This window comes from Amblyomma mixtum, chromosome 9, assembly GCF_055824585.1.
Source record: "Amblyomma mixtum isolate Tamu chromosome 9, ASM5582458v1, whole genome shotgun sequence".
NCBI classification, from domain to species: Eukaryota; Metazoa; Arthropoda; class Arachnida; order Ixodida; family Ixodidae; genus Amblyomma; species Amblyomma mixtum.
The window spans coordinates 19,509,509-19,534,308 of NC_143020.1; the positions used below are offsets into that span (position 1 = coordinate 19,509,509).

Here is a 24,800-nt window from a genome sequence, read left to right on the forward strand (position 1 = left end):
GAGCCGTGTTCCCTCTAAGTGTGATTGGCCCTGTACTTGCCAAAGATCGCTTGGATTTCGCTGTGGATACACTTCTGGGAAGGTGCTGTGAGGAAAAACCAGGGGACGCCCTAACAGCAACATCAAAATACTTGCGTGTTTTTGTTAGTTGTGACAAACAGCACTATTCGCTTAGATCCTGAGCAACAAGTTTAATATGCTTACCTGCCAAGGGAGTGCCATGGCTGCTGTGATTCTCGGCCGATATTTCAGTCCCTTAAGACGCGTCCTTCCCGCGTCTTCCGCAGGCGACGCCGCGGTTCCTGGAGGAGGAGACCCTGCAGTGCATCCCGCAGGAGCGGTCGCTGCTCATCAAGAACTGCCTCAAGCTCAGCATCCGGCAACGCAGGGAGGCGCTGGGCCTCGGGGACATCGAGCCGGAGTACAAGTCCCCGGGACCGGATCAGGTCAGCTGGGCCCACCATAGCACAGTGAGCCGCATTGTTGACCAGTGCCCTGTGAGCGTGTCCCGTTGGGAAGAAACGTTCAGTGACTATCGCAGATGGTGCAGGTTTTCAGGGCGCCCTGAGTGCGTATACTATTAAGGCGAAAGCCTTTAATGCCTCATACTGTCGTTAGCAGACGCGTCGGCAGCCGTGTCGACAGACGCGTCGGCAGGAGTGTCGACAGACGCGTCGGCAGATTCGTACGCCTTTCGGCGTCACTGCTTAAAAGGCTCAAGGTTCCAACATGAATGAAGGCGCATCTAGTGAATGCATGGGCTTCATAAATAAAATAAAAGAAGTAAAGTCAGGACAAGGAAAATAAAAAATAAAAATAAGAATATAAAGAAAAATAAAAATAAAATAAAAAATAAGAAGTGAAAATAAAAATAAAAAAGAATAAAATTAAGAAAAGGAGCAAAAATAAATAAAAAACACAATATGAAAAATAAAAAAGTAAATAAAAACAAACAGTGGCCAGGAAACGCTTTCGCCTTGCAGCAGTTTAGAGAGCCAAAGTGCTCCCTGAATTTTTCTCGCACTGTAGCGGTCACGAACGGAGCTGTGGTTTGCACTGGGCAGTGAGTACAAGCGTTCGTTTAGCGTTAGGGCAGTGTACTGAAGACATTGAAAAGTGCACAGCTCATGAAAAGAACTTAAGGGGCTCATGTCTACCTTGATTTGAGGTTCATATAAAAAGAAGACTTCGTCCAGTCTCGTATCATCTCGTTATTTTTATACTCAGCGCATTGCTACTGCAGTTCAAAAAGTGAAATACCAACCTGCCCTAGTGGTCGCATTGTTATATTGTATTTGAGGGGCTAGTTCATTTGCATGTCGGGTCGATATCGCTACGCTCTCGCGCGAGGGTTGTCTCTGGGACTCTGCATTTGCGACCATGTGTCGATTTGTTGGCTACGGAACCGTTCTTTCGAGAGCCGTACACAGTATTGAGATGTGGTGTGCATTTCGATTCATAGCTTTGCACTGAAGCCGGCAAAGAAGTGAGCTTGCTCACTGCTCCAGTTTTTCGTAATCGTTCGTTCTACACGATGCGCAAGATAACTGAGAGACTTGAAATAGAAGGTGCGCATTTTATCTCGTTGTGGTTGTGCGTTTTGTGTGTGTCTTCAAGCACACATGCTTATCAGCCGTTTAAAAGCGAAATGATAATACTGTACTGGGCATAAGAATGATGGTGTGCTTCTCCCGTTCAGGAAAAACAATAAAAAATCCACTGCGCTGATTAACGCGTGACAACAAGAAAAAGGAAGTGGACAGTACAGGGGACTCCTTTTTTATTTATATTGAGTGGAATTGGCGAGATAAAAGCAAGATACTAAAAATTAATTAAAGAGAAGGTAAACAAAAGTATTCGCTGCTGATTAAAATGACGTGTCATTATTGAGATAAGGTTAATTGTGACATATATTTCAATAAAACCTTTTTTGCTATCCAGCACTTGCGGTTTGATGTGTTTAACTTCACAAGGAAGTTAACGGTTTAGCTAGAACACCAATCTTATACCTGTGCTACACGGGTACTTTCGAATGACATCTGAGTCGAATGGCAGTCGAGACTTCGAATGGCATTCGAACTCGACGGACTCCCGCGGTGCTACACGGCACTTTCCAAACGCATTCGAAATTCTCAGCTCGTTTTCAGTGTACAATGACGACGACGGTCACACTAGTCCGACAACGGCACTATCAAGGTGAACAGCATCATGTGATTATAGTGAACTATCCAGTTCACTTTAATATTATTGTAGTGGGACAAGTTTTTTTGGCTAAACGACACCGACGAATCCGATCGGCGGACGGTCAGCCTTCATGCCCTCGGGAGTTCGGCGGCCGAGCGAAAACACGCTGATGAGGGGACAGTGCAAATACATGCGCGCTTATACATTATCCGTATTGGAAATAAGCGAAACGAACGGCTATATTTCACATGTGCACACTTGGACACTCAAGAGCGATAACCACTTGCCAAATTAATTTCAGTCGACGACGACTCCGTTTCCTTCAGCGACGACTAGGCCTAGCGAGTCCGCAAGGTTGGATCGGTGATTGCGGTGGTTGTGAAGAACGAATTCACAAGTTTTAGCGAATGCAAATGGTCAACGAGTGTAGTTTTGACAACAGTGACATGAAATCAACTTTTGCTTACATCGCAGGACGCGCATACGATGAACGGGAAGCGGCGGTGTGACTCGAGCTGCCGAGCAGTGCTTTACGGCCAGCAGCAGTCGTCGACGTCGCTAGCTTGTGAACAAGTTAGGCCGTATCAGTTGGCGCGAACGGTCACCAAACATACTTCTGGATAAAGTAGTTTAAAATAAAGTACTGGGCATGTCGGAGGAAGCCGGGAAAATTAGCGAGAAGCGCCGATCATCCGATGTCAACAACCTGGCTGTGAAGAGTTTCCCAGGCGAGCGATCGCGTCGGCGCTTCCCACAGATTGTCGCACTGCGTAAACAAGCACGGGTACAACCGGTACAGAAGAGAAGAGATTATTTAATAGAACTAAAGCGCATATTTCGTTTTGTGTCTTGCAAACGAGCACAAGCTGTTCATACGGAGCGATGTAAACCAATGTAAACAGCAGTATGACTGCAGTCGTCCTCATCGGCGCACTCCTGGGGAAATTTCATGCACACGCGGTAAATGTTCATTGGTGTACTATTATCTGCAAGCACTCACTTAGACGGAACACGAACTATTTGCTAAACAAACAGCAGAAAAAAGCGAGTAGCGGGTGTCGAAATGAACAGCCACAGAGCCGAAAGCAGTCGCGCGGCGGTGGGCGGGGCGAAGCGACGGCGGCGGCGACGGCTATTGGTTGATTCGGGCTGTGTCGCGTTTCGAAGGCATTCCAAAATCTCGAATGTCTTCGTGGAGCGCCGTCGACTGGAAAGTCATTCCAACCGAATGCCGTTCAAAAACGTCGTGTAGCAGCGCACGTTTGGCAGTCGAGTCGAATGACGTTCGGTTGGAAGGCATTCGAAACGCCCGTGTAGCAGGGGTATTAGAACCTTTGCAGTGAAATGAGAGAGAAGTTGGTTTTCTCGAGCTGACTATTTCCTTTTGGCCATGCATATACTCACGTTTTTTGCTTGTTATAACAAGTCGTTGGACGCTGTTTCGTGCCCTGCGCAGAACCATCGCGTGCGCAGGTAATGATGACCCGTCTGCTGGATATAAACTTTCTCATCTTAAACACGCCGTAGAAAGCGGGTCTTGATCACAGCGTCCGTGTTCGCAGTCGACCAGTGTTTCTCCAGAGAAAATGTCCAGGCAGTCGTAATTGTAATTTACCGCCGATAACGACGCGCGGTGCCAAAAGCTCCCCTGCACGAGGATAATTAGGCGAAAGAAGGAAGCAGGCATAAATGATTGCCTCCCCCTCGTTATAATGCCCTTATATACAGTGCGTACCATGCGGCCACTCTTCACGGCTCTGTAGGAGGGGGGGGGTTAGGCCCGAGTCTGGTGCCAAGAGGAACGGAGAAGAGCGCGCTTCTCTCGTCGTATTCGCATTCCGCCGGCTGCGCCTTGCGAGGTGAAAAGCCAAGGCCCGCGCTGAGAAGACGACGGCGAACGGTCCTTGAGGCGTGCCTCCGTTATAGCGCACGTGAGGGGCTAGCCGCGTATGCGAACAGCGCATTTCAAAAGCGTCAAAGGCGCACCGCTGTACTGGGCGGGCTTGCCTGTTTTTAAAAGTACCGTGTTTCTGCGAGCAGAAGCCGTCAGGGATATGCGCTGAGCCATCCCATATGCTAAATTCTTTGCAGGAGCTATACAAAGCAACTTTGGAGCTTGATGTATAAAGCGACTATCATATAGGTCGGTTTAACTAAGTTGAAACTTGGTTCAGCGCAAAAGACGAACAGAGAGAGAGGACACGGCACACACGGAACGCTTCGTGTGTGTCGTTTCCTTTCTCGGTGTTCGTCTTTTGCGCTGAACCAAGTTTCAACTATGTCCTACCAACTAGCCCAGCATGAAGGTTTGTTAACAAAGTTGTCTGCTGGGCTAGTTGGTTTAGCATCCTAAATTTTGAAAGCGCTCGGAAAGACAAGGACAAGAGAACGGCACGGGACAAAGGCTACTCGCGACTGTGTTTATTCCGAACCTTTTCTGGTCAGCAAAGGAAAGGTTCAGAATAAACGCAGTTGCTAGTAGCCTTTGTCCTGTGCAGTTCACTTGTCCTTCGCTTTCCGAGCGCTTTCAAAATTTAGGATACAAGTCGGCCTCCCTGTTTTGAAGTTTTTTACTTTGGAACAGCAGACCACTTGTACAGAGGGCAAAACGCTTGTCTAGAACACGTTCTGGGCGTGTTTCGGGCTGAACACCCAATATCTAGCGACAAGATTGATCAAAAATGGTCTTGACGTAAGAGTGTGCAATTAACCTCATCGGTGTTTATCTCCATTTTTTTCTTCCTGGTCGCAGCGGCTTCGGGAGCTGCGGAACAACAGTTCGGTGGTTTTAGCCATGGGTGTTGCCCGATGTACCGGTGCGAATACAGCACACGTGTCATCCAGTCAGGCGATATTGAAGCATGGGAGGTTCAAGTGTGAGGTGCACTTCAGACAACCCTGTAGTAAATTCCCTCAGCCAGAATTATATCTCTTGGCTTCTCAGAACAAAGTGAACTGTATATTTGGAGGACAACACAACTGTTATTCAAATCATTGATGTATTAAAGTACCAACACTCAATCTTCAGGACGCTGCCGTTTAAATCATGACTAGTTTCAATCGTAGTTATAGTAGTTCGTAATTTGTTCCAAAAGAGAGCGTCCTGCAGTCAAAAGGCATTTCGTACAGTTTGACGTGTTTTCAGGTCCTTACATGAGCCAGGGTATTTATTAGGAACGGTGTTGAGCATGTTTCTTTCACTGGGTTTTAAACGAGTAGAAAGCCAGAAGGAAAGAAGACGCTAAGCACCGAGACGCTATTTTCGCTCTTGCGAGAAGTTTCTCGCGAAAAACGGAGAGTGGATGGGACCTCTTGACTCCTGGCTAGCTACCCTTGGTTCGCGCTCAAGTCCGCGTTTGCTAGAGTTTTGGTTTTCCTCGTTTCTGTACTCCAGCGCGCGTGCCCGAACACGGCTGCTATACGGGAGATTGAGCGGCCGTGGCGCGAGCTTGCGTTTCTTTTTTTTTTTTGCGGCTGCTTACTCGTCTATCATTTTTAAGATTCGCAGCTTTCAAGCCACGTACTTTAAAGGGCACAATCGATGTGTTTACTGTCCGGGATATTGAAGTCCTTGGTGGTGGTGTTTGCTTCGGCTGGAACGTTTGCTTACCGCTCTTCCACGAATCCATAAGCAGTATAATGAACAGTTGGGCACCTGCAGGTTTTAGGACTGACTTAAAACAGTGAAACGAAAATGTTTAAAGGGCAGGCACGACGAACAGAAAGGTGGATGACAGGCGTAAATAGATTTGAATGGATATTCTTGCGAAAACAAAAAAAAAACAACGAGTGCTACCAGAAGGACATATGGTACGTAAAGGGTGGTTGGATTTGTCATTTTCAATGCCTTGTATAGCCCCTCCTGCATGGGCCAATCTATTGGCCTGCAGTATTATGAAATAAATAAATAAATAAATAACAGAAACATATAGTTGGGACCGGTATGTTATCATAGATAGATATGTTACGTTTTGGGTGGACATGGGTGGCGCAGGACAAGTACAATTGCGAAGGCTGGCAGGGAACTTTATACTGGTAACTATTATCGTGGCTAACAAAGAGGGTTCAGCTTAAGTTAAGGAGAACGCAGCGAGCTATGAGAAGAAAAATGATAAGTGCAACGTCGAGAGATCGGAAGAGGGCGGAGTGGGTGAGGGAACAAACGCGGGTTAATTACATCCTAGTCGAAATCAAGATGAAGAAATGGACTTGGTCAGGGCATCTAATGCGAAACCAAGATAACCGCTGGTTCTTAAGGGTAACGGAGTGGATTCCAAGAGAAGGCAAACGTAGTACGGAACGGCAGAGAGTTAGATGGGCGGATGAGACTAAGAAGTTTGCGGGGATACAGTGGCCGCAAATGACAGGGTTAATTAGAGGAACATGGGAGAGGCCTTTGCCTTGCTGTGGGTGTAGTCAGGCTGATGATGATGATGATGATTATCGTGATAGTCATCTTTACCTGTCGAAAGACTTCATTTTCAAATTCATTTCATTCATATTCCTGCTTGTGTGCAGTCATTCCAGCCGGCACCTTATAATGACCTTTATCCTACGTCTTATTTAGCCGAGCCTTACTTCGTTACGAGTCGGGTTACTAAAAGCTATTCGGGTTATCCTTCTAGAGGATATAGCCCGAGCTGTATGCGGGAATTTTTTTTTTTTTCATTCTAAACTAGCCGAAGCCGCGTCGAGAAGCAGCGGTGGAGATATGCGTCCTTGACAGGCGCGGCTAGCGGATCCCGTTAATTTATGCGCGCTCGCCTGACGAAACCGAGAAAAGAAAGAGTGCCGGTCGTTCGGCAAAGCCGTGCCGAGTGTAATGGCCTTGACTGACACCGCGGGTCTCTGCTGTAGCGGCGACGCTGGAGAGGTTGGGGCTCTCTGCTCGGGCAGCCGTACCGCTCGTCTCTGTGTGTCTATGTGTGTGTGTGTGCAACGGCTTCTTTCGAGGCAGGCTTCGAACTTTGAACTGCGCGTCTTTCTCTTCCACCTGGCTGGATAGGTAGGAGGAAAAACACGAGGAGTGGTGGTTGCGCGCGTTGTCAGCGGCAAAGGTCACGTGGGCCCACCGTGCGCAGAGTGGACAAGCTTTTGCCAGGAGGAAACAGCTGTAGAGTCGATTGCTTATCCGTCTTAACTGGCTTTTTTTTTGTAACACTCCGGCACACCATAAGGGTGGAGTTTTTTTTTTTTTTTAGGACCGGAAAGTATAGTCACGGTGTACACTTTCGAAAGCTACCGTTTCTACTCATGTCACGGTAAGACGTTCTCGGAATGCTTTGTTCAGCTGCCAGGCGTATTGTTCTGAATCTGTGTTGGACAAAGCTGGAATTTCTCGTTTCAATAGACTAGGAGTGCTGTAGAAAGGAAAATCATAAGGAGTATGTTACTACAGGAAGTTTGAGTAGTATAGTGCGCTGTGAAACCTGAAGGGTTCAATGAATCCTGGTTGCACATCGTGTCGCTTGCGAGGCAAAAGTCTCCGTGTGATTCCTGGCCATTTCACCTTTACGGCCATTTCTATTCACAAGCCGGCGCCCGCAGCATTTTATCACTATTGTCATCAATTACAACTACCTGGAACCTTTTAAAGCTTAAAATTGAGTCCTTGACAAGTTACTATGTGCCGCTGAGAAAATTATTAATTAACGGACGTTCGCCCTGGTTTAATTATCCACTGAAAAGGCTGTCTAACAAGAAGAAACGTCTGTTTCGCTCCGCTAAAATTTTCAGTTCTCCGTCTCGGTCGGATGCATACAACTCCGCGACTTCTGTCTACAAATAAGCACAAAAAAACAACTAAGGAGTCATTTTTTTTTTGTCTTACTCTCCCTTCAGTGTTAATAAATGTCCCAAAGCAATTTCAGTACGTAGTTAAAAAAACGGATCCATCAACCATTGTTCCACAAACTTCCGATGACCAATTCATTGCGAGTGAACTGCGCACTGATGTTTTAAACGATGTGTTCATGGCTGTTTTTACTAAGAGTATAAATATTGCTTATCCTCATTAGCCACCCGGCACCTTCTTTGTAATATACCCTATAAATGTAGATCTGTTGACATCGACAACGTAATTTATAATATGCTCTATTATTATAGACCCTGTTGACATCGAAAAAGTAATTGGTCAGCTAAGAATATCATCATCTTGTAACGTTGATAACGTCAATTCTAAACGTTTAAGAAATACGAAAGTCTACGGTGCTATTATCATTTCTAATTTATTCCAACAATCGCTTGAGTCCGCTTCTAGAAACTGTCGACCCGATTCACTTGTTAGCAATGTCCCGTCTAAAATCATGGAATATGTCATCTACTCTTATCCTGCCAATTTTCTTGAGTCATGTTCTTTTTTTCCGTCATTGCAAACACGAGTTTCCTAAAATATTTTTTTTTTGCGAGACTCAGCTTCCATGTTTACACATGATCTGCATTTCATTCTTGATGGGGGTTCTACGGCAGAACGCATATTCATCGATTTCTCTAAAGCCTTCTATAAAGTTTCTCACCCATTACTTCTTTTCAAATTGAGTAATCCTAATCTAGACCCTGTAGTCAGATACAACTTAAGTCTGCAGTGAAGTGTCGCCCATATTCAGGGCCGCCGCGCTGAATTCCTCCACGACAAAAACGTAGTCCGCTGTTAAAAATTGTGTTGTTACCTAAACAAGAAGCCAATCACAAGAAAAAAATTATTAGCTCTAGAGTTTCTTAATGAAATAAAAAATTAAAAAGCCGATTTCGTTTACTGGTATGCCACGCTAGTGGAGTAACACAAAACGCCGCGGACGGCGGCCCAGTGTTACCAACTGCTGTTTAAGTTGTATCCTACTACAGCGTTATTTCATGGCTCTATTTTTTCCTGCCTAATCCTTCTCAATTTGTGACTGCAAATTATACTAACTCTCGTTCCTCTCTAGTTGCTTCAGGTGTTAACTACGGTACGGTTCTAGGGCCCTTACTTTTTCTCATTTATGTAAATGATTTGCCTAATATTATTGCTTCTTCAGTATGTCTTCTTGCAGAGGATTGCGTTATTTACCGTGAGATTAACAATGAACCTGACGCTTCTCTCCTTCAGAATCAGAATCAAAAGCAGTTTATTTAAACGAACAAACAGTACGCACACATATTTGTTAAATGCAGGAGGAGGTCCCAAAGCCAAAGGCTGCACAGGGGACCTCCTGTTACAAACTTACAAAAAAAAATCACCATGTACAAACAACAGCGGATAAAATTGAAACAGATTATAAAAAATAATGAGCAAAACTCGCGTAAAAGCAATGAGATGCAACTGCAAACGAGACATGAGTAGGGTAAACGTACAATAATGCATAAATAGAGGAGAACAATTGATATTAACCAAGTTCCCGATTGGTGTAAGTTATGGCATATGGAACTCAATGTTAAGAAGTGTAAACATATGCGTGTTTCTTGATGTAACACCGTAACAGCCACTTGTGAGCTTGATAACACCCCTGAAGGAAACTGTTTCTTTGTACAAATACCTCGGTGTGCATATAACTTTTTCTCTCTTTGAAACTGCATGTTGAATTCATTGCTAACAACGCAAACCGCATGTTGGATTATTTTCGTCGAAATTTCCATCCTTCTTCTAGTTCCGTGAAATAACTTCTTTATAAAATACTCGTTCGGCCTAAATTGGAATACACAGCATTTGTCTTGGGCCCTGGCCTTGAATCCCTAGCATCTGTTCTTGAGTCTGTTCAGTATCGAGCGTCGCGTTTTATACTTTCCAATTATGACCGTGTCTCTGGTGTGACTGCTATGAAAAGTTCTTTATCGTTGCCAGTGCTTTCACGCAGCAGATTAATTTCTCGCTTGTGCCTATTTTGAACGATCTACAATCAGCATCTTGTCCTAAAGAGCCGGCTACTAACTCCCCCTACGTATGTTTCAGACCGCATTGATCATCGCCATGAAGTAGGCGTTCCTTTATGCCATACTAAACATTGCTTTATTTGTCACCAACACTTGTGACAGTTGGAGCCACCTACCCAATTATGTAGCTGATGTTACTTTAACACTTTTAAGACTACCGTATGTAATCTCTCTTTATAAGTCCTCTAGCATTTGTGCTTGCTCAAAAGTGTTTTTTGCCTTGTTAATCATTACTGTTCTTCTTTTTTTCTCTTTTTTTTGCTTCCTTACACCAATTATTGTTCTTCTCGCTACACTGTATGTTACCAAATATATGTCCTGCCAATCCCCTCTGTAATGATTTAGGGCCCTGATCGTATAAAAAGAAATAAATTTGTAAGCAGCACGACTGCAGAGCATATCACGCGTTTAGTGGGAGAAAAAACCCGCCCAATGCGAAACAAAATGTTGATGCTGTACGACGGCTTCGACCTCATGACAAATTTGTCCTTCGGATATTTTCGATGTGTCTGCTGAGCAACAATCAACCGGGCACATGCGATGTCAGGCATGCGCTGAAGTCAGTAAAGCTCTATTTCTTGCTGCAGTATAGGCCACATTGGCGACTGTCTAGTGAATATATCATCGGCGCCGAAAAAACATTCTATCTTTCTTGGTCTGACTCTCCGAGTGCCATTGATTTCGATTTCCTTGATATAAAGACATACTCGGGTCTTTGTGGGCACTGTTCAGTCTTCGTTTTCGAAGGCAGAAGGCGTTTTCGCTTTCATGCTTATCGATGCTTTAGCAAGAAAATGAAATGAGCAATTAAAGCACTTTTGATAGATAACTTAATCTTGGTGGCAATGGCAGTGCTAGCGAATAAGGCCTTATTATCTTCTGTGTATAAACTACAAGGGACATTTGGCTAAAATTTGCAGGGCTATTTCTAAACAGCAGCTTGCAGGTGTCTTAACTGAAGAACACTGGCACCCGCCACGTTGTTGCGCCCTAGAATTGCGCAAGAATCCTTTTGCTTACCTCCTGAGAGGCGGAACTTTCCATCGATTTGGTGGAATACTGCGCCTTTATGCAACCTGCCTACACAGAGCTGTCCGGGGTTCAAGTACACAGGTACACTTGTTCTACACCCGGCCGTCCGCTAATCATTGCACCTGTACGCGCGCCACTGTTTACTGCGAATGCGGGCATCTCTAGACCGTCGGTACCCCCGCGTCCCCAGCTGCGCTTGGCTGTCGACCTGTTGCGCAAACGCCGACACACGCTGGGCGCCTGGGGGAGCCGTCCACGTCATGGTCTTCCTTCGCTCCACCCAGCAAGAGCGGCCCGCAGGATCGCTGGCCACAGCGGGATACAGCTTCACCTCTCGTGCTTGATTCCCTTGCTCACAGCGGTCGCGAGGTGTCTCGGGGCTGACCCAAAAGCCACCAGCATCAAGAAAAATATTCTGTTTACATTGACCGGGGGGGTTTTACCGTCGGTGCTGAACTGGAAAAGAGTGAAGGACGTGAGGCGTGGGCAATCTCGAGAAAAAAAAAAATGGCACAGTGTTCTGACTTACTGACTCGGCGATATCAGGCTGGAGGGTGGTGGTGTGCCTTGCCGATCACTTTTACTTCCGGACTCTTCGTCATCGGAATTCCTTGCACACGAGACGTCGCGTGTTCAAAAGAGCTTGCTGTAGACGTCACTGGAGGAGCAAAATGCGGAGGTTAATTTAGCTGATCGACACGGTTTGTGTGGCATAGTTTCTGCACGGCTCCGTAGCGGTGGGCAGGCTTTGTCGTTATGCAGAAATTTCCCGACAGCGGCGGTGGCGATCCGCTCACTCGAACAGAGTTAGCAGGCCGTAAGCATGACTCCATTCTGCCCACGCAAGAATGGAAGCTGCAAGAATGCACAGATAAAAAGGCGCGACAGTAATTTATTGAAATAAAGCGATGGAAATACTCATAGTTCCGGCATGCATTGCTTGGAAACAACTGAAAAGCGACCATTTGCTCGGTGGTTTCAACCTCAACGTTGAATCAGTCAGGGATGTCCAAAAGTTGGTGGGAACACTTATTTCTCGTTCACTTTGTTGTAAACTGAGCATAATCATCGCGTATGTTGAACTTCATGCAAACATTTCGCCTAGCTACTCTGCCTTTGCGAACTCATATTGATCAGGGGACCGAGGTTGCCTGCGGAAGACTGCAGCCGCTACTGAGTCATCATAATCATCATCCGCGTGACTACTCGCACTGCAGGGAAAAGAGCTCTCCAATATTCCTCCAGTTAACCCTGGCCTGTGCCAGTTGCGGTAACCCTCCCCGAAAACTTCTTTGCTTCATCCGCTTACCCTTAACGACCATCAGTTTTCTTGCCTCCGCATTACATGCCCTGCCCAAGACAATTGCTTCTTCATTTCGACTGGGATGTCATTAATCTGCGTTTGTTCATTCATACACTCTATCCTCTTCCTGTCTCGTAACGTTGCACCTATCATTTTACTTTTAATTGCGCTATGCGTTGTTCACAGCTTAAGTTCAACCGTTTTCGAAAGCCCCGTGGTTCTATCCCATTGGTGAGTACCGGTAAGATAACGCTGTTACATACGTTTGTCTTGAGGGAAAAGTATACAACAGCTGTATCTTGCTGGGAACTCCGCTTCTGCCTTGCACTTCCTGTTGCCGACTTACTTACGGAATGTCTTGGGTTTCCACTGCATTTTGCTCTGCACATCAAACCTGACGTAACTTTAGGATATGCCGCAGGCTTGATACATTAAAAGCCGGAATGAAAAGGCGTGCATTACTCTGCATTCTGATGCTGGTGCTGGACTCGGTTAGCTTTCTTTCAGGAACAGCTCGAAGTAAAGACCGTTACGATGCATCGAATCCTGGGATGTGCACATAATTTTGGTATCTTGATATGACCGCTGGTGTTTTAACTCGACATAATCAGATGGATTCCAAAAGTAAGGAAGCGTTTATTGTGAAAATTAGTAGAAGTTTACATGACCATAAAATTAATTTCTTTTTGGTTTTCTAGAGTGACGAATAAATATTTTGAGCTGGATACATTTTTCGTAGCACTGTGCTTAAGGTATCACTTACAAATGGTTCTTTTACGTTCCAGCATGATACTGCAACCTTTGAGACGCGCTGTTGTGGAAAGCTGCAGACTAATTTTTGCCACCTGGGCTCTGTAACGTGCGCTAAAATCAACTTCAAGTTTATTTGAAGAGTCCAGCCGCCAGGTCTGAACCACTGAGCTGTAACATTTGTGAGTGTGAATCCCAGCATACTGCCTTATTACAGCATACTGCCTTATAGCGCCTGTCCTGTGTGTATCCTCCTCTTGTGTGCGTTTTTCGTGTGCGCTTAAATTTCATTTGATTTATATGCCTTATGAGGCTGTTAATCTTGAATATGTGCTACTAATAATGTGTGAAAAAAAATGAACCCATGCTTCTTTATTTGCGTTTCTACCTCATCGTGTCGACCTGGTTACTGCTATCTGCACTTGAAACCTTCCCGTCGAAACACGTCAATACGTACTAAACTCGTCATACTCTTTTTGTTAGTTCCTAAGGCTGATGACTGATCTCCAAGGTGATTTATTTGTTTATCATACCTCCAAGATCAGTGGGAATCAAGGACGCAGTGGTTAAATACCAGCAAGTAGCAAAAAGATAAGTAGCGGAGTAAAGGTCTGCTGGCCTGCTTATTATTATTATTCAACGCCACCTGAAACAAGAACATAAAGGTAGCAATCGACGATCGCGGGAACGTGGATCCAGTCTTTTTTGCTGCCGAAAGGACCATGAAATCCGCCGCAGATTTAGTTTGTAAGCACGTAATGCCGATTTCACGTCTGGAGTTATGTAATCCTAGACGTAATACTAGACTTACGGTATAAATAAGGATTGTGATAAATTCTTTTCCATACTAAAAAGAAATTAAGTAATTTTCTCTGCAAGGCAACAGAAGTCAGCTGCAGTGTGTAGTTCATGACAGTTGCGATAGCGATGCGGCTGCATTTTTTTGCGGAGGGACGACGTGAAATGCTTGATGTCGCATCATGCAATTCTGACTCCGGCAACATTGTCGCACGCCACTAAGCGTTTACTTTTAACACGTGCGAGCTTCACCATCATTTTGGACTTCACTGTAATCAATAGCTAAAATCAATAGCGGCAATACAAAGGCGTCGTGCATGAGGCTGGCTAGGGATAGGGTGGCCACTGCTGGCTTGCCTGTTTCGTTACTTTTTCTACTTTCACCTCGCCTCCAGAGTCTTTGCTGTTCTTGCCTGCGACCGCAGTACTCTCTCCTAGTATATCTGCCTATTGTCTAGTGTCCCCTATAATTCTTGTATCTTCCCCCAGTAATCACTTTGGTACTCCGAGAGATCACCGACTATGTGTTCGCATCACATGTGCGGCTCAAGTCCTTTACCACATCTTGGCTTCCGCCAGAATACCGATTACTCGAGCTTGTTTTCTAACGTACGCAGCGCCCGTAAATTCAACACTGCAGTATTTCTGTCGACAGCACTCCAGCGTAATAGGTCAAACTCGATGAGATTGATCCAACTTCCGCAGGCGGCGGCCATGTACTGTACGAGGCAAGGTCGGTGGTGCGTACCGGAAGCGAAACGAACGGGGCGTGGCCCAGAGGCCGATAGTGCACTAGCCGAAGGCACGTCGTTAAGATGGACGGCTCTGTCGGTGGCCCGGTCCCGTTTACGCGGGGGGGGGGGGGGGGGGGGGGGGGGCGATCTTTCGATCTCACCGTCCACGAGCATGCATGCTGTGAGGGCCGCTCTTCTTCTTCGGATTCACCCCGCGCCAGACGCATTTCTCTTCTTTCCTGACGGACTCTACACGTGGGCGCGCCGACGTCGGCGTTGGATGATGGGCGTCGGTTACCCCATTGGCATTTGTTTCAAGACAGAGGCTGCTTAATCGAGTTTATATTTTCTAGCATGCTGGGATTCCCCCTTCAGTGAAGAGGCCGCAGGGCCAAGATGCCTTCAGAGCCCCTGTCGGTGTCCGCTATGGCTTCAATTTGTTTTTCTCGTATTTCCGCGGAAATGTACCGCAGGAGCGATAGCTGCCGTCAAAAGGCGCGAGTTCGGTAGCTTCCGTGCGCGCACTTCCGGAGCGCTCGTTGGCTTCGTTAATGCATTCTTGCTTTACGCGTGGGAGTCCGTTCGCATAGGTTACATCATCCCGCCGGCCTGCGGTGGCCTGCTGTTCAGGATTAACTTTGTGGCAGTAGTAGCACTTCGAAACTCGAAGTCTTCTAGCCTGCGCCATCAGCCAAGAAATTAGCTAGACGGCCTTGGTACACACTAACAGCCTTTGTGTGTCGCTGTTCTTCCATTCTTCAGTCTGGTCCTTACTCCGGAGACAGGTCTCAACTCGAAACGTCAGTAAATCTATATCTAGTGCTTTAGCTCGAAGGACTTCGACGTTGGAATATTGGAATGCGCTATGGATTTGCGATGTTGGCATAACGCTGCAAAAACACGTGGAAACGTGTTGACGTAAGACTTATGCATGTGAATTAATTTTCTGCAATAGCATCTTTTATGTCCATATGGGCACAAATATAAATCGTGCATGTGAAAAGATAACCTACGATAAAACTTACGTGAAAAAGCATACATCCCTGAAGCATGTTTAGTACCATGAAAAAAATTTAGCTACCCGAGGAGTTAACAGCCTACACTTTGCTTTATGCTTCCTAAGTCGCATGCCTATAGCCGACAGTACACTCGGCAGCAGGACCTACCCCAGCGGTGGCTCGCCCATTAGGCATCATTGGTGCTGTTTGATGGACATGTGATATTTACCAGGCTTCCATATACTTACCATTTCGAGAATAATGGACAGGTAACGGTACTCTGAGCAGTCGCCGTTGTTCATTGCTTTATCTACATCAGGTTTCTGTCCAGAGCGATTACGCTACGTCCAAGATGCATGTACGCTTTACTCTCTTCTGATTTGTAGCTTCATTGAGACGCATGTCCTGTCTCAATTATGATTACGTAGATCCGCTATGGAAGGTGGAAGGTGCTATTCGTAGTGTATGTGAAGGTATAGAGCCCCGCAGGGCGTGGCATAGAGAGAAGTTGTAGGAAAAACCTTCTGGACATGCGGTTGCAAAGTTTTGTGCGTATGAGTAAAGATACACCACCAACACTGAAAAAAACATGCTCTTATTAATTCTGACTAACTGTGCCTGTGCCCATGTTTGAAGGGAATATTTGTGTACGATACCTGATAGATCGAACAGCCTTCTTCACTTTGTTACCAGTGTCGAAGACATTCAGCTGATAAAATATAACGTGACTGACCTGGCATGGTCAAAGCTTATGGGCTAGCCTTGCAGGTTATTGGAGTGTCTTGTGGGCATGCATTTATACCTGCTGACTTATTGACTGAACTGTTCATTAGGACTGCATTTTTTACTGTTGCCACCGGAATTGTAAGCAACAAACTGAGACCTATTAGACGCACTCAAACGTGCGTCAAAAAATCGCGCTAGCATCGTTTTGCCTCGCAAAGTGCTACGCCAGCGATAAAAGTGTCGAGCGAATATGTTAATTTTATACGAGAAAGATACCGCTGACGATGTCATAGTTCGTTTGCATTCCTGTAGAAGACGCGGCAAGCTGTACGCGTCTTTATTTGTCTCAGTGGAATGTGCTTGTAGTTATATGCGTCCTTTTTGCACTGGACGTGCGTTCGGATAACGTCTTCAGTGATGCGTCGGTGTGCGCTGAAGCGGATAATACTCTCTCAAGAGAAAGCTTCACTTCTATCTTCGCGTTGGCAAAGTCTATCGGCTTTTTACATTGTTGGCATCCGTACAAGTGCTACTGGAAGATCAAACAAGATGTTCGAAGAGGAATTCGCTGGAGAACGGCGAACAGCGGACATCTTCGCCTAACGCGGAGAATCTATGTGGCAGTGTGATTAAGGACGCGCGTAATATAGCTTGTTTCTTTGTTACTTTCTTGTCGCGCAACGCGATTAACATTCCTCCTTTTTTTCGCCTTCGCTTTTTCTCCCAACGCGATTAACATCGCCACGCAAACGCGTATCGTAAGGGAGAGAAGCAGAGACGGAAAAAGGGTGTCGTAAGCAGGGGACGGGCATTGTGTTGTCGCGTGTCAATGCCTCTCCTCCTCCGCACCTGACCATGAGGCTTCTTCTGCGCGGGCTCTTCGCGATGCCGCGTAGGAAAAAGAAAAAGAAAAGCGGCGGCGACCCTGCCGAATCTCGCCACTCGTGCCAGCCGTAATGACACGCCGAGAGAGACCCGAGGCTCGCGGAATCGACGCGTGTCACCGAGCCCGCGAAGACCGAGCGTACGCAGAGTGGGGAGCGCATCGGGTTTTGCAATTTTTGCCTCACTCGGCAAGAACGGCGCGCGCAGCGTGTCGCTCGAGCTTTTGCGTACGTACGTATACCGCCTTTGCTTTATTGTGGGGAGATGCAGGTGTGTGTGTGCAGGAGTCCTCGGGCGACCGTGAAGCGTGGACTTAGCAGAGCTCGCCTTAGAAGGGAGAGTGGAACACTAGGGAGAGGAGGGAGGCGCGATGGGGGGGAGTGGTTGCAGTGATGTATACCGTGTTAACATGAGCTTAGCCTATGGTCTATTTATTTTTTTGAACCATCGTTCTTCAACATTGTAACACGTATAGTACACAGTTGTGTGGATTGGGATCTAAGAGCTTTTTCTCAGAGTGTACTGTGATCAGCAGTGATTCCTTTGTTTCTGGCGACTTTAGTAGCAGTATTCATTTAGGTTCTTTCTTTATGTTGGTTATCCAACGCAGTGAATTATATTTTTCGGAACAGTGAACTGGCGACTTGGCTCTGGCAGAGTTCTCACAGAAAGAAAAAAAAATTCAGTCCATGATCTCTCAAGTGCTCATTTTAAGAATCGTAGTCTTCTGACCATACACTTTCCAGCCGTTGTAACGCTCTGCAGAGTGAGCCTATTGTGTGGCCAACCTGGGCTTCGTCATTTTCACCTCACAGATATAAATAGCTCAAATACTCCATGTGTAATCACCAGCGCTGTGGCCGAACTGCTAAAACAACGGCATAGGCTGGCTGGTTTGGGAACCCAGTTCCTAGCCGCCACACCGGGAGGCTGTTCAGGTGAACGACACTGGTTGGCCCGTTCCCTTTGGCGCAGAGACGAAGGGCGCGAGTCCCAGTGAATGCAAGGCACCCCTCGCTGCACAACGGCTGTGGTTGAATGATTGTTCAGGGTGGCGGACGTCCTTCCCCAAGCCGACATCGGCCACTGGCCCGTCGGGCCAAATGACGAGGGCCATGTGTCGGAAGGACGAACCCTTAGGGTGCGCCGCAGTCTTTTTGTTGATGTCGCTTTACTTAATGCTAAGTGGTAGGCCTTTTTTCTTTTTGGTTGAAATCATTAAATTAATATGGACGATAATTTACTGGTCCCCGGCATATTAGAGCTCTTACAGCCTGATGTATGGAGAGAATATCCAGAGAACAAATCTGTGCCTCAGACGAAGGGAATGCTCGCTTACTCGCTTACCCCTTATGGAGGTCTGCTATAGCTCGGACAATCCCGGTGATACAGCTGTAGGTTGTGGGGTTTAAAACTGGGGAGATATATACGTTCTCCCCGTTTAAGCGCGGCTGACTCAGTTCAAAACCGCGCGGACCCCACCCCGTGGCCGCGTACGCTACTGAGCGCACGCCGACCACGGCGGGCCTTGCTCTGCGGGAACAAAGGAACGACACACTGGCTGACACAAACAAGGCATTTATTGCTATAGCAACAATAACGCCAGCTAGCAACAAAATACACTGAGGAATCTAGGATGTCCGACTCACCAGCACGGCTACGAGCGAACGTCCGCCCACGGTAGGGCAAAGGGAACTCCGAGGTCGAGCGGGACGGGCTCGGCGGGAGTAAGTTCCGACCGAGAGGCGCCCGTCGACGAAGAGCGAAGCTGCGAGCGAAACGTCTGCTCGCTTCCCGATCCCAGAGAGAAGAGAGCTAGCCTTCCCCTGCGCGCGAGCGACCAAACACGCCATCCGTGGCGCTGCTGTCGCTGCGACGCGAGCGCCCTCCCCTGTTAGCTAGAGTAACCAAACTAAAGGGAGTGCTTTTCGGGGGCAGCTAACAACAGTGGGGTGCAGTGCGGGAAAGTGAACGCAGGGGACGAAGGCGTCCCCACAAGGTGCAAAAGACAGCGTACATTTGAATTTTAAAGTAAGGTTGGCAGCAAAAAAAAAAAAAAGAATTCACAGGAACACTTAAACTCCACCTTAAGGGTGTGATGCGATTGAGTTAATGTGTTAATACCCATATATGCGTATTGGTGATTCTCTAGATTACATACATAGCTCCTCGGGAGTAGTGCCTGGGCCCGTGCACTGCACAGGCTCGGGCCGGCCCGAAAGCCCGGGCAGAGCCGGGACATGATCTGTTTTGCCGGGCCCGGGCCTCAAGTTGCGAGCCTGGGCCGGGCTCGGGCTTAAAGCTGCGGACCCGAGTCGGGCTTGGGTACATACAGAAACGGCTGGTGGCCGACTATTCATTCTCTATTGCAGAGCGGAGTACACTACTGCGGCATTGGAGCAGCGACACGGATGAGCAATGGGTTATAGTACGCGCTGAGAAAAATACTAAGCTTTATTCATTGACGTAATTATTTCCTTATTTCCACGCCGCCGTGGCTTAGTGGTCAAGGCGCTTGATTACTGAGCCGGGGAACCAGGGTTTGCTCCTAGCCTCGGCGGCCGCATTTCTATTTAGGAGGCGAGCATGACAGCCATGAACTTTGTAGTATCATTCGCTCGTTGAAGAAACCCAGGTGGTCGAAATTATCCGGAGCCCTCTGCTTCGGTGTCTCTCCCAGCCTGGCTCCCCTTAGGCCCTTAAGCTCCAAAAACATAACCTTTATTATATAGCTGTAATTTTCTCATGTGATAAAATTCACAAGCTAAAGCGCGTTTGGTTTTCTTTTTGATCAGCTGATCGCAACGTCTCTAAATGAAATAGCCACGAAAGCTCGCGATAGGTTGTAAATCTCATCTCGTAGCCACATACGAGGGGCGTTCAATAAAGATTTCCCCTGACTCACTTCTACTTATTGCAGGATGCTGAAACTGCGCATGTGTAATGACTTAAGTCCCTATAGGTCACGTGCTAATATGCAACTCTTAACTAATAACGGTCTTCCTTTCACAGGTGCTGAAGTGGTGTGAGGTGTGATAATGGATGCAGTGGAATACAAAGCAGTCATCAAGTTCCGGTACTTGAAAGGCCACACTCCAAGGGAGACGTTCGATGAGACAAAACAGGTTTATGGGGAGGATTCCCCATCATATGGTGTAGTAAAGAACTGGCATCGTCAATTCAAATGTGGTCGGACTTTGGTGGAAACGGCTCCGATTGCAGGGCGACCTCACTCCATTATCGACGAACACACCATCCAGCAAGTAGAGGCCGCCGTTTTAGAAATTCGCCACGTAACCGTTCGAGACCTAGCCCAAAATATCAAGATTAGTGTGGGGTCCGTGGAAAAAATCATTCAGAACCATCTTCGCATGCGTAAGGTATCCGCTCGCTGGGTTCCCCGGCTGCTCACACATTTCCGAAAGCCGGAACGAGTCGAATGCTCCCAGGCTATTTTGACCATGTGCCATGGAAACCAGGAGGACTCTTTCAACAGACTGATTGCACAGTATGAAAGCTGAGTCCATTGCTATGATCCGGAGACTAGTGTCCAGTCGGTGCAATCGAAGCACTTGGACTCACCGCCTACAAAGAAGGCACGCGCCCAGCCCTCGGCGGGCAAGGTCATGCTCAAAGTCTTTTGCGACCAGCACGGAGTAGTCTTGATGGATTTCGTAGCAAATGGTGCCACGATTACTGGGGCATACTATGCTTCACCGCGGCGGAAATTGCGGGAGTCCATCGAAAGCAAGAGACGTGGCATGCTCACCAAAGGTGTCCGCCTTCTGAAAGACAATGCCTCAGTTCACAACTCTCATGTTGCCCAGATGGAAGCACGCTTCTGCGGCTTTGAAATTCTACCGCATCCCCCTTATTCACCCGACCTCGCACCATCGGACTGCCTCCTCTTTCGAACAATGAAGTCATATTTGAAGGGCAAGCATTTTCCAGATGATGAGACTCTGATTTCCGAAGTCACAACATGGCTTTTGGAGCTACGTGTTGACTTCTACAAGCAAGGTGTTTACAGATGCATAAAAAAATGGGAGAAGTGTGTGTCCCTGGGTGGCACCTATGTACAGAAGGACTAATAAATCTGCAAAGTTTCGTTGCTCTCCGTCCAAAGGAAGTGGGTCAGGGGAAATCTTTATTGAACGACCCTCGTATATCCCTCCTCTCTTGTTCAGCCTGGTTGTCATGACAAGCGTTTTGCCCTGTAAGTTATCACGTGGTTCGCGCGTTATCTTCTGCTCCAAAAGTAAGAGTAAAATTCAAACGGTCTTAATTGGCCATTGATCGTTCATCATCCCAAAACATACCTATAGACTATTAGAAATGCATTCGGGAAGAACATATTAGTTTAGGACGCTTGTAGTCTTCAAAACACACACCGTGAAATACTCAATCCTTTTAGCTTTTCGTTTCTGCTGAAAGGCGACCAGTTCGGCTATGAATTCAACCTGTGAGATCGCGTTCACTAAAAAATGTCATCCCACTGCTTGCTAGGCAGCTTCGATGTTTATACTTCCGGGCGGCAAAATATAACTAATTCATAGGAGAATGCAAAGTAGTCTATTACGCCCGTATGCAGCCCTTTTTATTTGGCTCTAGGAACTTCCAAGTTTATCTTTGCGCACCTACACGAGATCACTGTCCAAAAGACGGGCCTGGTGAGCACTACTCTTAATCACTTCTTTCAGGGTTAAAAAGAACCAACTTTCTGCAAGCCAAGCTGCGGTTTCAGAACCTTTGTCGACCAGTTTCTTATCGGTCTAGTAGCAGTCTACTTGCTCAGATTGAGCAAACGAGCTGGGCCGGGCCCGGGCTGGCCTTCACTCCGGGATTAACGGGCCAGGCCGGGCTCGCTAGAGCGATAATTTAGCGGGCCTGGGCCGGGCCTGGGCTTGAAGCCGCAGGCCTCGGTTGGGCTCGGGCTTCAGGTCTCGGGCCCGGGCCGGGCTTGGGCCTCATATTGAGGCCCGTGCAGTGCTCTACTCGGGAGTCCTCATATCGGTCCCGGAGCAACGGTACAGCGGTTAAGCGATGCGTCACTGACCTGCGATGGCAGGTGCTCGCAGCTCGTGGAACCCAGGTTGCTCTTGTAGAGCAACCTGTCGGTTCTATTCACTAATTTAACTGCCACCTGCCACGATGATCAGTCTTGCTTCAAAGGCGCCAAAGTGGGGGCGGAACGAGAAGGAAGGCGAGGAAAAGACGCACCACTTTCAACCAATTTTGTTGTACAGACGGCATATATATGGTAGCGAGAAACCACATGGTTTCCTCTTCTATATACGATTAAATTTAAGTTTCTCTTACACACAAGTTGCCTTTTTCTTTTATATAAAAAAAAACACTTCAGTCAGTCCCGGGCCTTTTGTTCTGGCTTGTGCTGAGAATTCGTACTCTAGTAAAGCGTGGCTCTCAATAGCAGAAAGTGTGCAATTTGATGTTCATCGCTAAACGCGCACCTTCCTTAATAACGAGATAGCGTTAAGGATTCCGTTCTGCAGGAAATGCGGCGTCGTCAGCGTCATCGTCAGCGTAGTCTTCGGCGTTGTGAGCGAGAAATCGACCGGGTAGGGTGGCCAAGGTGGCCAGGCCAACCTATAGCGCACACAATTCTGCTCGACCTCGCGAAACCCACCATGTTCAAGAAAATGGGCCGGTCACGTGACATTCTCATGTAATCCTAGGTAGCATGACCCTGCGGCGTCATCACAACCTGCCCACTGGATTGTACACAAATTGCCCACCGTGGCAGGCAAAGTTCAATTAATGAGCGATCAAGCCCCAGCGGTGGTTGCACCTGCCATCGCAAGGCAGTGGCGCATTGCTTAACGGCTGCACAACTGCGCCAGCGGTGGTATAAGTGCAACGAGGGATCTATGAACGTCAAGTAGACAACGTCCAGTTCCGCATACATGGGCATTAACCCATTAACCATAGCGCATCATGCCTTTACAGGTGCACCAAAGAGGAATCGTCTTTTTACCGCGGGAACTCGGATCTACACGTTCCGAGCATGCTTAGAAACGTCGAATTGTTCTCCTGTGCTATAGAGTTTCCTCACTTAAATCGCCTTAAACGTCCAGGCTCCCGCCCTTTTTTGAACCCACCACTGACGGTAGGAGGAGTCAACTGACACGTGGAGTGCCTTTCAGGCATTCGCGTGGCTGCTTCGCTTTCGCTTTTAATTTCATTTTTAGGTTTCCGCCAATAAATAGTTGCAGTCATAGGCTACATAGCTGAAAATTACGCCCACGGAAATAAAAATACGCGAGGACTTTTCGCTTTCGCCGATCGCTGCGTATCACTCCGCCAATAGCAGAGCGGCAAGCCGACACGAGACTGGGTGAAAGGTTGGTTGACTCCTCCTACCGTCAGCGGTGAGTTCAGAAAATACGGGAGCCTGGACGTTCAATCCGATTTAAATTCGGGAAATCGGCCGCACAGGGCAATAATTCGAAATTTCTAACAATGGCCGGAATGTGTAGATCGAGTTCCCGCGGTAAAAAGGCGAGTTCAGATGCCACTTTAGGGCGCCTTTAGGGTGAAGCTTATGTCTCTCCGCGAATTTTTTTCCACATTTGGCTTTTGTTCCCTTATTCGCTGATAAACACAGCGGCCAAGAATGACCCGAAACCAGCTAGCCGGCCAGCAAGTTTTCTTGGGCTCGTCACTTTCCTATACCGACACGGCTCACTGTTAGCGACGCTGTCCCGTTCCTGGTGCTCTTGTGTGTCATGCCGTCTTAAAAAAATAAAGGGTACATTTCTGTTTCGCCCATACCACACCCCCTATTTGGGCGCTATTGGACTTCCGGCTGTTGTATTAAGATGAATGAACGATGAAAGGGTACGCGGTTCGTGTCCGATGAAGAGATTACCAATGCAGTGTACCGTTGGCGTCGTCGACTGCTGCCTTCATTCTTCTGTGGCGGTGTGCAAAACCTATAGGAACTGGCGGTGAAATGCATCGCCTCCTAATGTGACCTGCCTCCGATAAAAAAAAAAGTTTCAAAATTTCACTTGAACACATGTTTGATTTTGTGACCTATAAGAAGGAAGTGACAGCGCAGTAAGGAAAAAGTTTACACAGCTCATATGTCGAATCGCTTTTGTTACATGCAATGTTTCGGTCCAATACACACTACCGTATGTTGTGATATATAACTTCAATGTCCCGAGACATGCTCTTGGGCCACGAGGGACGTCGTATTGGAGCGATGTTGCTAAATTTTGACCTCATGTTATTTCACTATGTGCACTCGCGTCCTACAGCTCCCGGGCCTTTTCTTTCTTTCTTCATTCTGGCCCCATCGAAATGCTGCCACTCCTTTCGCAACGTCGTGCCTATAGCGGCAGAGTACCCCAGGCGCTGCGCCATTTGCCTATAATAGAGGGATAGCTGTGACTGCGAATAAAATAATCTGAGAAGCTAGCCTACGGCTTGGTTAACAGATTCGACGAGAGCTGTCAT

The 24,800-nt window shown here is 47.2% G+C and overlaps 1 protein-coding gene across 4 annotated transcripts in view; it reads left to right on the forward strand.

Moving 5' to 3' along the window:
- Positions 1–24,800, forward strand: part of LOC149328436 (uncharacterized) — a 79,267-nt gene that overhangs the window by 47,693 nt on the left and 6,774 nt on the right. For 3 of the 4 annotated variants that reach the window (XM_089561996.1, XM_089561997.1, XM_089561998.1), the window contains exon 3: positions 288–470. In XM_089561996.1, the coding sequence (XP_089418122.1) occupies positions 288–470 (183 nt within the window). The remainder of the gene's footprint in view (positions 1–287; positions 471–24,800) is intronic. The other variant, XM_089561999.1, reaches the window with a different exon arrangement.